General features: G+C 40.9%; 1 protein-coding gene across 1 annotated transcript in view; it reads left to right on the plus strand.

Moving 5' to 3' along the window:
• The window catches only part of LOC126297767 (Down syndrome cell adhesion molecule-like protein Dscam2), a 1,507,668-nt gene that overhangs the window by 1,323,675 nt on the left and 168,791 nt on the right, over positions 1 to 15,202 (plus strand). Inside the window, exons 9-11 of the mRNA XM_049988942.1 lie at positions 6,323 to 6,433; positions 7,049 to 7,210; positions 12,329 to 12,607. Of these exons, the coding sequence (XP_049844899.1) occupies positions 6,323 to 6,433; positions 7,049 to 7,210; positions 12,329 to 12,607 (552 nt within the window). The remainder of the gene's footprint in view (positions 1 to 6,322; positions 6,434 to 7,048; positions 7,211 to 12,328; positions 12,608 to 15,202) is intronic.

Here is a 15,202-nt window from a genome sequence, read left to right on the forward strand (position 1 = left end):
ACCCATAAGACCTTACCACAAATTTTCAAAAAATTCCATGTTTCAAAAACGGTTGTGCGTTTAGGTGGGAGCGAAGATCGATTTGGAAGTGGAAAACAGGCAGCTGGAAACGGATTTGGAGAATCGATTTTGAAAGTGTTTACATGACTAACGAGAAACGCTATTGGGAAATCGGTTTGTGAAATTTGGTTTTGCGAGCGCATGTAAACGTCCACTATGTTTACATGAGGCTCCCAAAACCGGATTTCGTAAACCGATTTCACAATACTGTTTCTGGTTGGTCATCTAAACACTCCCAAGTCGACTCTGGAAATCCGTTCCTAGCTGCCGATTTTCCACTTCTACGATCGATTTTAGATTGTAATATTTAAGTGAAGAGAAACGGTGATTGTTCTGACTAAATGAGAAACTGGAACAGCTGTTTTCCAAACGCCATATTTAACTGGGCCACAAAATCCGATCAAACCTTAACATGTAAACGCGACAGCGAAAAACGCTTTCTGAAATTTGGTTTTCTCCTTTCGGAATATGTGTCGCATGTAACCATAGTGATAGATTAGATTAGATTTACTTTCATTCCAATTGATCCGTAGTGAGGAGGTCCTCCTGGATGTAGAACATGTCAGAAAACGGAAGCACGCATACCAGTTGAGGTCAGCAAGTTTCATGGTTCGTGGGGATGGGGGAAAAATTTTGCTATACAGGGTGAAAAGTATTTAAACCGACAAACTCTGGGAGGTTGTAGGGGACATCAAAACAAATATTTTTCCCTAATGTCACTTTTTCATATGAGGAGTATTTAAACCGGTAGAGGAAGATTTGTCTGGCGGCAAATTAATTAAACCAACAAACACTCTTCCATTTTTTTATGACCAAGAGACAACACATTAACACATCCCAGATTCAATTAGAGTAGATTTTCAAAAATGCCTCCATTGACACGTAAACAAAGATTACACCGTCGGATCATGTTCTGTCTGACACGGGCAAAAACCCCAGGAGTATCCTGAACTGTTCCTGCTGTTGCTACTATCTGGGAGACCACATCCTCTTCTGATGCAACAGGGATTGCGTAAACAAGGTTGCGCATCTCTCCCGACACAAAAAAGTCCAGAGGGGGCATATCTGGGGATCGAGCAGGACATGGTACAGGACCACTTCTCCCAATCCACGCTTCTGGGAACCGTCGGTCCAGGAATCGACCCATACGACGACTGAAATGTGCCGGCGCCCCGTCATGTTGGAACCACATTCGTTGTCTTGTAGGGAGCGGGACGTCTTCCAGCAATTCTGTCAATGCTCTGGCGAGAAAATTGTAATAGTGCCTGCCATTTAATGGCCTAGGTAGCAGATACTGCCCAATTAAACAGTCCCCAACAACACCGACCCACACATTAACCAAGAACCGCACTTGATGAGCGCTAGCAACTGTGGCATCTGGGTTATCCTCACTCCAAACATGCGAATTGTGCATGTTGAAGACTCCATCACCCCTGAACATTGCTTCATCGGTAAACAACACAGAGGATGGAAACGTAGGATGCATTTCACACTGTTTCCGGTACCACTTCGAAAACTGTGCTCTGGGTGGATAATCAACTGGTTCCAGGTTGTGGACACGCTGTAAGTGAAATGGACGTAACAATTGCTCTCGAAGGACTGTTCTCACATTCGTCTGATTAGTTCCCATGTTACGTGCAATTGCACGAGTGCTGATTGAAGGATGCCACTCCACATGCTGCGGGATAGCTTCCTCAGTTTGCAGCGTTCTTACCGTGCGACGGCGTCCCTGTCCAGGTAATCTGCTAAATGACCCGATCTCGTGTAGACGTTGGTACGCAGCAGCAAAGGTCGTATGATGCGGGATTCGGCGATTAGGATATTGTTGATAAACCCGCTGTGCAGCTCGACCGTTGTGGTGCGCTACGTAGTACGCACCAACCATATCAGTGTACTCACTCCAACCGGCCGCGGTGGTCTCGCGGTTCTAGGCGCGCAGTCCGGAACCGTGCGACTGCTACGGTCGCAGGTTCGATTCCTGCCTCAGGCATGGATGTGTGTGATGTCCTTAGGTTAGTTAGGTTTAAGTAGTTCTAAGTTCTAGGGGACTAATGACCACAGCAGTTGAGTCCCATAGTGCTCAGAGCCATTTTACTCACTCCAGGTGTATCGCTCCATTAGTAAACAGAGACAACGCACTACTACACTGGTGGACAGCAGTTGCCTACAACTGAAGAGAGTAATACGGTCTCAGGAAAAAATGACATTAGGGGAAAATATTTGTTTTGATGTCCCCTACAACCTCCCAGAGTTTGTCGGTTTAAAAACTTTTCACCCTGTAGAAACGGAATAAAATGCAGCAAAGTTTTAGAAGTTTTAAATATTGCTTCTGGTAAGTCAGCTATGAGTAAAACAAAGGTTATCGAGTGGTACATAAGCTTTGCAGAAGGCTGAGAAGATTTTGAAGATGTCGAGAAGGAGCGACCTGGCCGCCCCTGCATATCATTGATCGTTGAACTGGAGAAAATGGAAAGAAATGATTACGAAGAATTGCCGAGTCACAGTCATAGAAGTTTCTGATGACATTCCTATATCAATTCATTCATGCCATGTCAGCAACGATGCAGAACTTCTGAAACGTGTCATATATCAGGTGATGAGATTTGAGTTGACGGATATGGCTTCGAAACTATAAGGATCAATCGTCCCAGAGTAAAAGCACGACAATTGCGGTGAATGGTTCAAACGACTCTGAGCACTATGGGACTTAACTTCTAAGGTCATCAGTCCCCTAGAACTTAGAACTACTTAAACCTAACTAACCTAAGGACATCACACACATCCATGCCCGAGGCAGGATTCGAACCTGCGACCGAAGCGGTCGCGCGGTTCCAGATCGAAGCGCCTAGAACCGCTCGGCCACTTCGGCCGGCATCTGACAATATTTGACATGATTTTGAGAATGTCCTTTCTGTCGTCACTGAAGTAGCCATGACAGATATTTTTTTTTTCCTTCTGAGCATGCAGTTCAGTATAGAGGAGTGTTCGCGCTGCTGCCATTGTGAAGGACACTCGTACCTGTTTGATAACTTTTCTTCCATAAACTGCCTCATCGATATTATGCTGGTAACGGGTGATGTCGCAGAGCCTGACGTTGCCTTGACATGAAAATCTTCCCACACTGATTCCTCTTCGTCAAAAGGAATGGGCGATACGAACTCAAGTCAACTCTATTTCAAAAGGTGTCCTTCAATGAATATTTTTTTGTAATTCAGTTTTTAATGAAATTTTGGCGTAGTTGTAAGGAGATTCGCCTGTAAAAGCAAGCCTCTTAAAGCCTCTATCTAATAGGGCTGCTTTCGACAGGACTGAATGTCTAGCCCGGTTTTTAAATCGGTAATTAAATTTCGTATTTAACTTAAAGCAGTAAGTTCTTTGTTATTTCTTTTAATTAAATTTCGTATTTAACTTAAAGCAGTAAGTTCTTTGTTATTTCTTTACTTAAATTAATGTATAAGTTAGCAAATATCCCCTCTATCCTACGGTGGCCGCTAGCACCTTTGAAATAGACCCTTGCGTTTGCGGGGACATTTCTTCTATAAACTGTTTTAAAAGGCTTTAAAATTTTAACAGCTTCTGGTACAGCTTGCCATTCAGTTTCAAGAAGACTTTTCATGGAACTGTGGATAAGTCCAAGTGCCGCTTGAAGGTGTTCTTTAGCATAGAAATCCTTTCTACCGTACCCAGTGTTCTATTTGCACCTAGTGGCAACGACCATTTTTCAGCTTTTAAAGGCTTTTATCCTGGCCTGAGCTGCTCTTGCATTGAAGTTAATTTTTTTGTAGACTGTTCTACGATTGTTTTTGATTTTTGTATAATACTTTTTTCCATGCTCGTGAGTCCCGAGCGCTCTATTAAATTAAATGAAAGCGCTACACAAGGCAGATGTTCATAGCCCGCCAACCGAATTGCTGCTTTCGTGTTTAACCAATCACTTCTTCACCGCGCATGTGTAATGGCACATTTCTGCTCAAAAATGTATTAAGGATTTGCTATGTGCCACGTTAGGAAGGACAGAAATGATGGGATACGGTAAAAAGATTGTGGAAGTGTTAGGAATTGCTTATAAAAATTGTGGTATATAGGACCGTCATACGTGATTCCCCCTTTCTGTTTATCCATTCTTATCTTTTCTCCAGCCATTTATGAGGAATGTAGTAGCCTATGAATCTCTTCTGCCTTACTACAGAACATCGAAAATCTCTAGACTTAGCAAATTTTCGATGCGGTATTAAAATCGTATCCACCCTCTCTTGCTCTGAGGAATCGCGTTATTGTTACATATTTAACGACATTAGATCGTTTGGGAAGGACTATTTCCCACTTACCGGATATCTGTGATGTACCGGTACATTTATTTCACGGCACGTTTACATGGAACGTTGGAGATTGCTTAATAAAACACACACACACACACACACACACACGCACACGAGGCCAGTACAGTAATAATACAATATTCACCTGGGACCTAGAGTCTTTTTTTACGCTATGATGGGATCTCTATGCTGTAAAAGAAGTAACTCTGACTTCCATAAACAACAAGAGGCTCAACATCAAAATGTCTGTGAGTGTTACGTAAATGTAGTTCAGTTCAAATTTACATTATGAATAAATCGGTGAGCTAGGCATATACACTCCTGGAAATTGAAATAAGAACACCGTGAATTCATTGTCCCAGGAAGGGGAAACTTTATTGACACATTCCTGGGGTCAGATACATCACATGATCACACTGACAGAACCACAGGCACATAGACACAGGCAACAGAACATGCACAATGTCGGCACTAGTACAGTGTATATCCACCTTTCGCAGCAATGCAGGCTGCTATTCTCCCATGGAGACGATCGTAGAGATGCTGGATGTAGTCCTGTGGAACGGCTTGCCATGCCATTTCCACCTGGCGCCTCAGTTGGACCAGCGTTCGTGCTGGACGTGCAGACCGCGTGAGACGACGCTTCATCCAGTCCCAAACATGCTCAATGGGGACAGATCCGGAGATCTTGCTGGCCAGGGTAGTTGACTTACACCTTCTAGAGCACGTTGGGTGGCACGGGATACATGCGGACGTGCATTGTCCTGTTGGAACAGCAAGTTCCCTTGCCGGTCTAGGAATGGTAGAACGATGGGTTCGATGACGGTTTGGATGTACCGTGCACTATTCAGTGTCCCCTCGACGATCACCAGAGGTGTACGGCCAGTGTAGGAGATCGCTCCCCACACCATGATGCCGGGTGTTGGCCCTGTGTGCCTCGGTCGTATGCAGTCCTGATTGTGGCGCTCACCTGCACGGCGCCAAACACGCATACGACCATCATTGGCACCAAGGCAGAAGCGACTCTCATCGCTGAAGACGACACGTCTCCATTCGTCCCTCCATTCACGCCTGTCGCGACACCACTGGAGGCGGGCTGCACGATGTTGGGGCGTGAGCGGAAGACGGCCTAACGGTGTGCGGGACCGTAACCCCGCTTCATGGAGACGGTTGCGAATGGTCCTCGCCGATACCCCAGGAGCAACAGTGTCCCTAATTTGCTGGGAAGTGGCGGCGCGGTCCCCTACGGCACTGCGTAGGACCCTACGGTCTTTGCGTGCATCCGTGCGTCGCTGCGGTCCGGTCCCAGGTCGACAGGCACGTGCACCTTCCGCCGACCACTGGCGACAACATCGATGTACTGTGGAGACCTCACGCCCCACGTGTTGAGCAATTCGGCTGTACGTCCACCCGGCCTCCCGCATGCCCACTATATGCCCTCGCTCAAAGTCTGTCAGCTGCACATACGGTTCACGTCCACGCATGCTACCAGTGTTAAAGACTGCGATGGAGTTCCGTATGCCACGGCAAACTGGCTGACACTGACGGCGGCGGTGCACAAATGCTGCGCAGCTGGCGCCATTCGACGGCCAACACCGCGGTTCCTGGTGTGTCCGCTGTGCCGTGCTTGTGATCATTGCTTGTACAGCCCTCTCGCAGTGTCCGGAGCAAGTATGGTGGGTCTGACACACCGGTGTCAATGTGTTCTTTTTTCCATTTCCAGGAGTGTATGTTGGCCACAAACAAGAAAAACTGCCTAAAAACTCAGTTATTGAAAACTTTAGATTTTTTAAACTTATCAGCTGTCATCCATAATATATTGGAATTACATTTAAATTAATTTAACTTTGATTATTGCTATCATCAAGAATGTTAAAATTATAAAATGGAGATATTTATGCATTTGTATCCTTATATAAAATTTCTTGGAAAATATTTTGCAGGATTGCCATTCGTGCGACCAATGCCTAATGTCTCAGCGGTGGCAGGAGAACCCCTTTATATAGCCTGCCCTGTGTCTGGGTATCCTATAGAATCCATAACTTGGGAGAAAGGTAAGACACACTGTGCAATACTAATAAAATAAATTACGCTGTTTCTAAATCTGTAAATAATATTCAGTCCTGAAACTGACACCTAAAATTTGTTCACCTGACTTCACAAGAATCTGACCATGATGAAAAACAATCAGCAACAAGTTTCTACACCAATAAAATTGTGATGGAAACACATGCCAATGTGCATACTACACATTCTCTACTATTTCCACACTTAAGCAAACTCTTTTAGTTATCTGTGTTTTCTAATAAAGAGATTTTTTGGACTGTGTGTTATTTTTCTTTTTTTAGTGTGCTGGCTTTTTGATCTTTTGCACTGTGAGTGTATAATGATTTCACCTATAAGCCAGATGGTGGACTGTGCATCACAATGTATGATTTTATTTGTGTTTTCTGTTACTAACATAATTTATTTGTATACTGGTGAATACTTTATGCTTTTACGTCTGTCTGATCTGTTGTTACTGGCCTTGATTTTACTGAAATATTGAATGCCCTCACTATAAACTATTATCCATTCCACAAGATGTTAAAAAGAAGTAAACTTGTTTCACCATGTAATCTTTTAGATAAAGTACATTAGAATTCATGCTATTTACAATATTGTTTCAGATAGAAGACGGTTACCGGTAACCCGACGTCAGAAAGTCTTTTCAAATGGTACCTTGTTACTTGAAAACGTACAGAAGGATACAGACAGAGGACTGTACCGCTGTACAGCTATGAATAAACAAGGACATTCCTCATCTCAGACACTGCCACTTACTGTCACTGGTATGTTACAGTACTGTTACTGAGATCCACAACTTTTACATTTCCAGTGTTTTAGTGGAGAGTATTTTGGGTGCTCATCGTAATCATCTAAAATAATTATTCACTGTGAAGTACATATAATGTTATAAAAATAGCTCAATATTCCAAGCATCATGATATAACTATGTGCATACCAATGTTTGTGGGAATTAGTTATCTTTTGATGTTCACTCCACATTATTGTGCTGCCAATTGAACCTAGTAATTAAATGAAGGTCATTACACTAAAAAACTTAATCCAGATATATTCTAAGAGTTTCTTTGTTGCATGAGTAAATGGAAAACACAATACTTCAACTTTAGTTTCAATTAGCTCTCATTGTGTTTATGTACAGTTTCAGATGGATGTTCTTTTTTTAAACATACACCAGCACTGTGTGACAAAAAAAACTGAAGCATCCAGAAGGAGAGGTGAAATGAAATGAAACTTCAAGGGTTCAGAGGGTGTGAGATGTTAATTCAGAGATTACCAAATCGAGTCAGATTTACAAAGAACTTGGCAGTATGAGCCCTCTTATCAGTATGATGTTTCAACCCCTCTGACCTGTATGCGTGCTCTGATTTGGTTGGGAAGGGTGTCATAAAGCTATTGTATCCCCTCTTAGGCAAGCCAGTCCATAGCTGTTGTAACTGTTCCTTTACTGGTTGTGGGGTGGAGCTGATGTCTGAGCTGGTGCCACACATATTCTTCAGCCTGACATCACACCCAATGGGTCACAGCACCATGCTGCCAGGAGTAATACAGCGGTGCCTCTCCAAAACTCTGTAAGAATGGAATCTTTCTCCAGGTCACCACCATACTCAATGACTCTGGTCATCTTGGGTAGTGCAGAACTGTGATTCATTCATCAGCAGTTCATGCTTCCCAATCACAGCACCACTCCAAAAGCAGCTACTTATGTTGCATGTTAGCAACATCCTATGGATTGGATGGTAATTCACTAGTCTGGATGCTAATACACTGTCACCAATGGTGCGGGATGACACAGAATATTGCAGGGAGTCTCTCAGATCTGGACATCGCATGATTTTATCAGCCAGTCAAATGGAGACCTACAGTGAGGCCACTTTGAAACTGTGTCAAATGCTGATAATGCTGCCTCACACAAATATGTGGCATCTCGAAGTCCTTCACAGTGACCACTCATCATCTGATACTGTTCGTGTCCCTTTTATACTCTAGCAGATCTTGTACCAACACTAAACACAAACAACACTAATCCACTCTTAGTGTCATGGAGAACTGCAGCACTAATAATTATTTTCATACTCCCTGATGGTGTGTATGTGTACAAAGTTACATTGACACCTAATCATGCCATGTCTTCTACAGGCTTCACTTCTTTTTGTCTGGCAGTGTAGTTCTCAAGTCTGCAGGTATCAGTTATACAACACAGTAAATGTAAACAATCCACTAATGCAATCAGTAGTGTGTGCAGTGACTGTTTCAGTTACATATATACAATTAAATCTTGTGCATTCACTTTTTCTTGGGCCCTATATAGCTATTACAGGAAAGGGTGGGGGAGGGGGGGGGGCATGGGGAGGAGGGGGTGCAGATGAGGCTAATCATAAGTAGTAGAGGAAGAATAAACAATTTTCAGTTCTGCACACTGAACCTCTGCCTTATGTGGGGCATCCATAAGATAAATAGGACTTACAATTCATACCAATAATTAACTAATTTAAAATTGAAATGCATAAAAATTTGCAGTCAAATCTTTCGTACAATCAAAACTGAAATTGCCTTGGACATTGACATGTACAGTAAAGCACAAAAAGATAAAACACATCATCCACCTGTGACTGCCACTGCACTACAGTATTGTTAGATAACAGAGGATGGGAGCAGATGGTGAAAACACCCTACCAGACCAAAGCCTTCTACCATTTATCAGCTGGTGATCCAGTGGCTTCAGGAATAATGTAGGGATAATTCTTGCTCTTGTATTGAAATAAGCTCAAGTATACTGTATGTTAGTTAACCTGTGTTAAATATACTGGGTGAAGAAAAATGCCATACTTGTCAATCGGCATGCAATCCCTCATCCCAATTCAAGACAAAAGCATGTCTAGCAAAACCAATTCCCGCTAAAAGGTTTAAAAGAAATGTGATTTAAAAAACAAGACCCTGGCAATGTCGTAACTGCATACAGTATGGCCAGGAACATCTATCATGAACTCTGCACTGTGCCAGAGCTATCCTGCTAGCTCAGTGAGATGAGGCAATGCCATGGGGAATGGATATGCAGATTTTCCAATGTCTGAGTTGCATTCACATCTTTTTTTTACCATTTAGAGCATCAAATTGTATCCAATTTACACCTCCACCATGCAGTATCTTACGTATTTCTTTATGTTACTGTTACATTTATTTAAACATTAAGACATACCATGAATTTTTTACAGATGTAAACGACCAGTTTGTTTTGTCCATGACACAATAGGAGCCAATAGAAAATAATAGTCGATACAGTAACCAATGAGGTACAAAACCACAATAGGTGGGCTACCTATATTGCAGATTGTGCTACACATAATAACTCCATTGTGTGTGTTTGACATCTGGGCTTATCTTCACAGAGCTGGTACATACATGTATGGCTAATGTTCAATTTAGAGAAGATGTTCAAAGCAGCCACCTTGCATTTGCAAACACTTCACCACTCACTGTGTCATACTTTGCTGGACTCTACGCAAAGCATTTGCACCCACCATTGCCAAAGCGGCATACACACAACCGTTTAAGTCATGTACATCTGTGGGTGGAGCGCTACAAACTTGTTCCTTTAAGTGTCTCCATAAATAAAAATCTAGTGGATTAAGGTCGGGGGAACATGGACACCAGAATATTGGACCTCCATGATGAATCCAATTCCCTGGAAACACTTCATTTAAATAGTTAGATGGATTCATTCCAAAGCGTGGTCGGGCCTCATCATGCTGAAGCCATAGCTGTAGTGGAACATTTTCTAATGTTGTATTGTAAAGGGACAGACAGTACAGGGATTCATTCAACTTGTCTGGCAATAGGTAAGGGTCCAAAAGGACTCCTCCCACAATTCCAGCCCAGAGGTTTATGACAAGCATGCTGAAAGCTACATTCACAGATGACATATGGGTTGTGTTATGTCTGTTGTTGAGGTTGAAAATAGCTTTCACAAAAAATGTACCCATCGAATGCTGTCCTCCGGTCACTGGTGATGACTTAACATGTTATGATATGAATGCAGTTCTTCATTGTACAACACTTCAACAACCAGTCTTTGAGATATCTGGAACTGTCTCGCAATATCATGAGTATGTTGCCAAGGTGACTAGTGAATGGTTTTAAGAATCCCATCTGCTGTTTATGGAGTATGTCTAGTGCTTGAGTGACATCTGTCCATTACTTGGGGATGAAGATTATCAGTTTCCCAAAGGAATTGCTCCAAGCAATGAAAAACATTCTTGTCAGGGTGCATGTGGGTCTGATGTCCTGGCAGTCTCCTCAGTGAGTTACCATGGCTGGTACAGTAGCGCAGTGTGCTAGACGTTCCTCTGTACATTCCGATGCGCTGCATGATATAACAGTGTTCCCATCTCCTTGTTTTCATACGCGTGTTATCAAAATACACATGATCTGATTTTGCTAGATAAACTTTTGTCTTCAATCTCGATGAGGAATCGCATGCCGGCCTCCAAGTTTGACATTTTTTCCTCACACTGTACAATGTTTAGTGCTAGATTTATACTGTTTAGCTTTTTCATTTGCCTATTATCAACAAACATCCACTGTGCAGTGTAACTTAGGATATCTACATTACTGATTATTTCAGAACATTTTTAATATTGCCTGCAGCATGATCATAAATTCTCAAATCACTTGGAAAATTGTGGAATGAATTTACATCACACATGAACTGGTTGGAGTACTTTTGCAATGTAAATAGTAATACTAAAAGATGTTTTGCAGCCTTTAGTTATTGTTTACATCTTCATTGCTTAATTAATTTCATTTCTCAAATGGAAATTATCTGCAATATTCTCCAAGATCTTTAATACAAAGTAATTAATTTTAAAAGACAGGGTCTATGAAGGCGAGTGCCTTCCCATCTAGCCTTCAAAGGCTACAGACTACCCTTCAGCTGTTTTGACTGTGCTGTATTCATTACTTTTAACTTCACATTCAATTGACATTCTTCCAACACGAGACAATTTTGATTATGAGAACAAGTTTTTCACGTCATTGATTTCATAGAATAACTTGCTGTTAATGTTATGTTCTGTTTTCAGAAATCTTAGTAAAAATGCTGAGGAGATATTTTTCAAACTGTTTTCTGTTCCTTTAAAAACCAAGTACATTAATAATAATGGATAATAAGTAAATTGCTTAGTTGATTCACATAGTATATGTGAGTAATGATAGTGATAGTTTCAATATCATTCACAAGAAATCGTTAAAGCTCAAGTAAATGACCAGAAAGAGAGAAAGGGTTATTAAAGCAGTTTCTGATCATGGTGCTGGACAAACAAGACAAAAACTTCTGTTGATTAATAAAGATTCACTGTAGGTGATCTACCTATTAAGAAGTGAAACTAGTGTAGAATTTGCTGTGTAGTACACAATTCCCCAAAGAAATAGTTACAGCAATAAAAAGTAACTGTATTTATTGCTTATTTAAATGACTGATCGTGTATCACTATTTCTTGCAAATTTAAATGAATATTGCCATTTTATATTGTCAAAAGCCTATAATTACACTTGCATAGGATTTAAGTATGCAGCACTGGACAAAGAAAATCCTGATTGAATAATTGTACCTGTTCGATCACAGGTGAGTGGCTGTCTGATTTCTTTCATAACTTAAATTTACATTAGAAACATCAATTACAGGTTGCATTTGTCTTATGTAATTACTGTTTCCTCAGTGATGGATGGATATTAAATATTATTATCAAACAAAAAGTTTACAAAAGAAAGCAAGAAGAAGCAGCCAAATACATATTTATGTATAGTTTTTAAGACTGTATCATTCGTAACAAATAATTTTTTTAAGCCTGCTGAAAAGCCAGTGTTGCAGGATAAATGTGTTGCAGTGCCACCCAAGATAGCACCCTTCTCTTTCCAAACGGACCTGCATATTGGAGAACGCACAGGAGTTCAGTGTGTTATCAACAAGGGTGATCCCCCACTTACAATCAAGTGGATGAAAGATGGCGGTGGTTTGGCATCAGATGTTGGAGTTCGTGAGCTTGGAGGCCACATAAGTGCTTTGAGCATTGAAAGTCTGAAGCCTGACCATGCTGGAACATACACTTGTGTTGCCAGTAATGCTGCTGCTACAGCCTCACACTCCGCTCAGCTTCTTGTCAATGGTAACCCTCCTGTTGCCTGCATCTTATTCTGTATCATTTCACAATCTCCATATCTGCAAATTAGATTTTCATTTGACACAGTTTATCTTGCTGTGGGATATTTTATTAAAATTTTATAATATGCCTAAATCTTCAGACTGTACCTGATCAGCATTTGTCTGCTATATTTTTTTCTGCAGAAAGAGCCACTTTTTACACTATGGACTTTGAAGTGTCACAGAGCAGGTATTTCAACTTACTAACTAGTGATGAAGCAATCTGACAGATTTTTCTTTAATACTAATTTAGCAGTGTCTGTAACGAAAATTAAATTCTTCACCAAAATGATATAATAGCTGCTGAACTTAGAGTAGTTAATAAATTATTTATGTTTTATGCTTTCAGCTAATTGAAATCTTCAGAAGTGATTGCTTCAAATTGCTTGCTGCTTTTCTGCAGGCATTTGTGTACATTTATCTCTTACAGAAATCTGTTCTTTGAAAGCTCTTTCTGATTACACGCATTGAGGATATTTGGCACTGTCATCATTCTGTTGCCTAAACTGGCTGTGTGGTGCTGAGTGGTAGCAGAAATTGGCTTCTTTATAGAGGGAGTATAGAAGAGTCTTCTTCCTGATGTTCCAGTTGCAAAATTCCCATTTGCTATTGAGTCAGGTTTGTTCAGTTTTCTTGTATCACTGGCTTCCTCACATTTGAAAGTAAGGCTTATCCCATGGAGTAGTTCATGTCACATGATTATTTCTTTTTTTTTCAGGAGCTTGCTGGATTTTACTTTGTTTCAGCTGCTGATTCACATGTGTGTCCATTTTGTATTTTCACCTAACTTCATTAGTTCTGCTATGGACTGTTGTTCTGTCATCACTACGTATTCTGTGATGACTACCATATCTCTTGCAGTTCCTCCACGAATAGGGCCATTCAGTTTTGGGGATCTAATTGAGGGAGAACGTGCACAAGTACAGTGCGTCATCCAAGCTGGGGATCCACCATTAACACTGCGCTGGCTCAAAGATGGAGCCATTCTGCATTCTCAGGATGGCATCAACTTGACACAGGATACACATTCAAGCACGCTGGCCATCGCAGCTGTCCACAGATCTCACGCCGGCAACTACACCTGTGTTGCAAGCAACGCAGCAAAGTCTGCGCAGGCCTCAGCGCAACTAACAGTCAGCGGTAAAGTACTTCTGCACCTGCACCAGCTGGTGGCCAAAGTGACAAAGAGATTCCACATATCATCCAAACGTACACTCAGGAGCAACACTGCATCACTTGAACACCGACCACCATCCTCAAGATACAAGAAAATGGAGATAACTCCCCTACTGTTACTGATAACACGCAATAATTTTGACCATCGATTCAACATCTTCGATGAACAAATTTTCTGTCACAGATCATCAATACATAAATAGCTATCAAGCAAAGGCACAAATTATGCTTTTCTAAGGAGGAGATGAAGACTTAAAAATTCTGTTGAACAAAACATTATGGAAACTTTGCCCAATCCCATGACTGAATTATTGGTGAAACACTCTCATAAATTTGGAGAGTTTAGCCATAGAATAAGTGACTAATAATTATACTCCAACAAATTAAGATTCAACATCTATTTATTTTCACAGAAATTTACCAATTTGTTCTTCTTCATCAATTTGTCTTCATACAAAAGACATATATACACAGTGAATAAACTGAACACCATCTTTGATCCAAGAGTTATACACTCCCACAAAGGACACAGTTGCTGCTGTCAATGTGGCTTAACAGATGGGGACTTTGGCCACCTTTGCACATGTTCAGCCACAAAATGTCATATGTGTTAATCCTTGGAACATCAACAATTTTCTGAAACAAAAGTTTATATTAGGAGTTATGAGCTCAATCATCACAAGATCACAATGTATCATAATGTTCTGTCTTTTCAGTTCCATTATCAAAACATTGCTTTGAAATAAATGCTACTGGTAAATTTAATATTAAGTTAATAACATTAGCTACACATTAATGTTTGCTTTACATAAGAGAAATAGAATCAAACTTCCATGACAATGTCAGTGAACAGCTTTTAGTCTACATTGATTAACAGAAACTTCTCCTCCTTGAGCTACTGGAAATGGGCACAAATAGAATATGATAATGCTATGGGCCTTCTGCACAATTGCTTAATGAAATAACAGTATAATGTGGGAGATAAACATTATAAATAAATTTAATTACATAATTGTAAATAGATTTCATTAAATACCCAAATCAAATTATTTATGCCCTACAAAGTCAGTAAGCGATTGATTTTTATAGGTCTGAAACAACAGTTTAATATAAATTCACAATATTTTGGACAACTGTAGTCCAGTATTACTGTAACATTATTACATATTTAAATAGAATATGAATACTTTGTTACCAAACGTTGATGCCCAAGGATAAACACATATGACTGGCTTTGCTGCACTGTTCTATGTTGTGTACACAATGCCTGCCACTGCACTCTTGGATTTTCTGCTGCTGAGACCACATTGCACCTGGGATCACCATTGCACTGCTTGCTCTCTTCTCACGTTCACTTTGAAGTGTTGGCACCATGCATCCATTA

The sequence above is a fragment of the Schistocerca gregaria genome, chromosome X, assembly GCF_023897955.1.
Source record: "Schistocerca gregaria isolate iqSchGreg1 chromosome X, iqSchGreg1.2, whole genome shotgun sequence".
In the NCBI taxonomy this organism is placed as follows: Eukaryota; Metazoa; Arthropoda; class Insecta; order Orthoptera; family Acrididae; genus Schistocerca; species Schistocerca gregaria.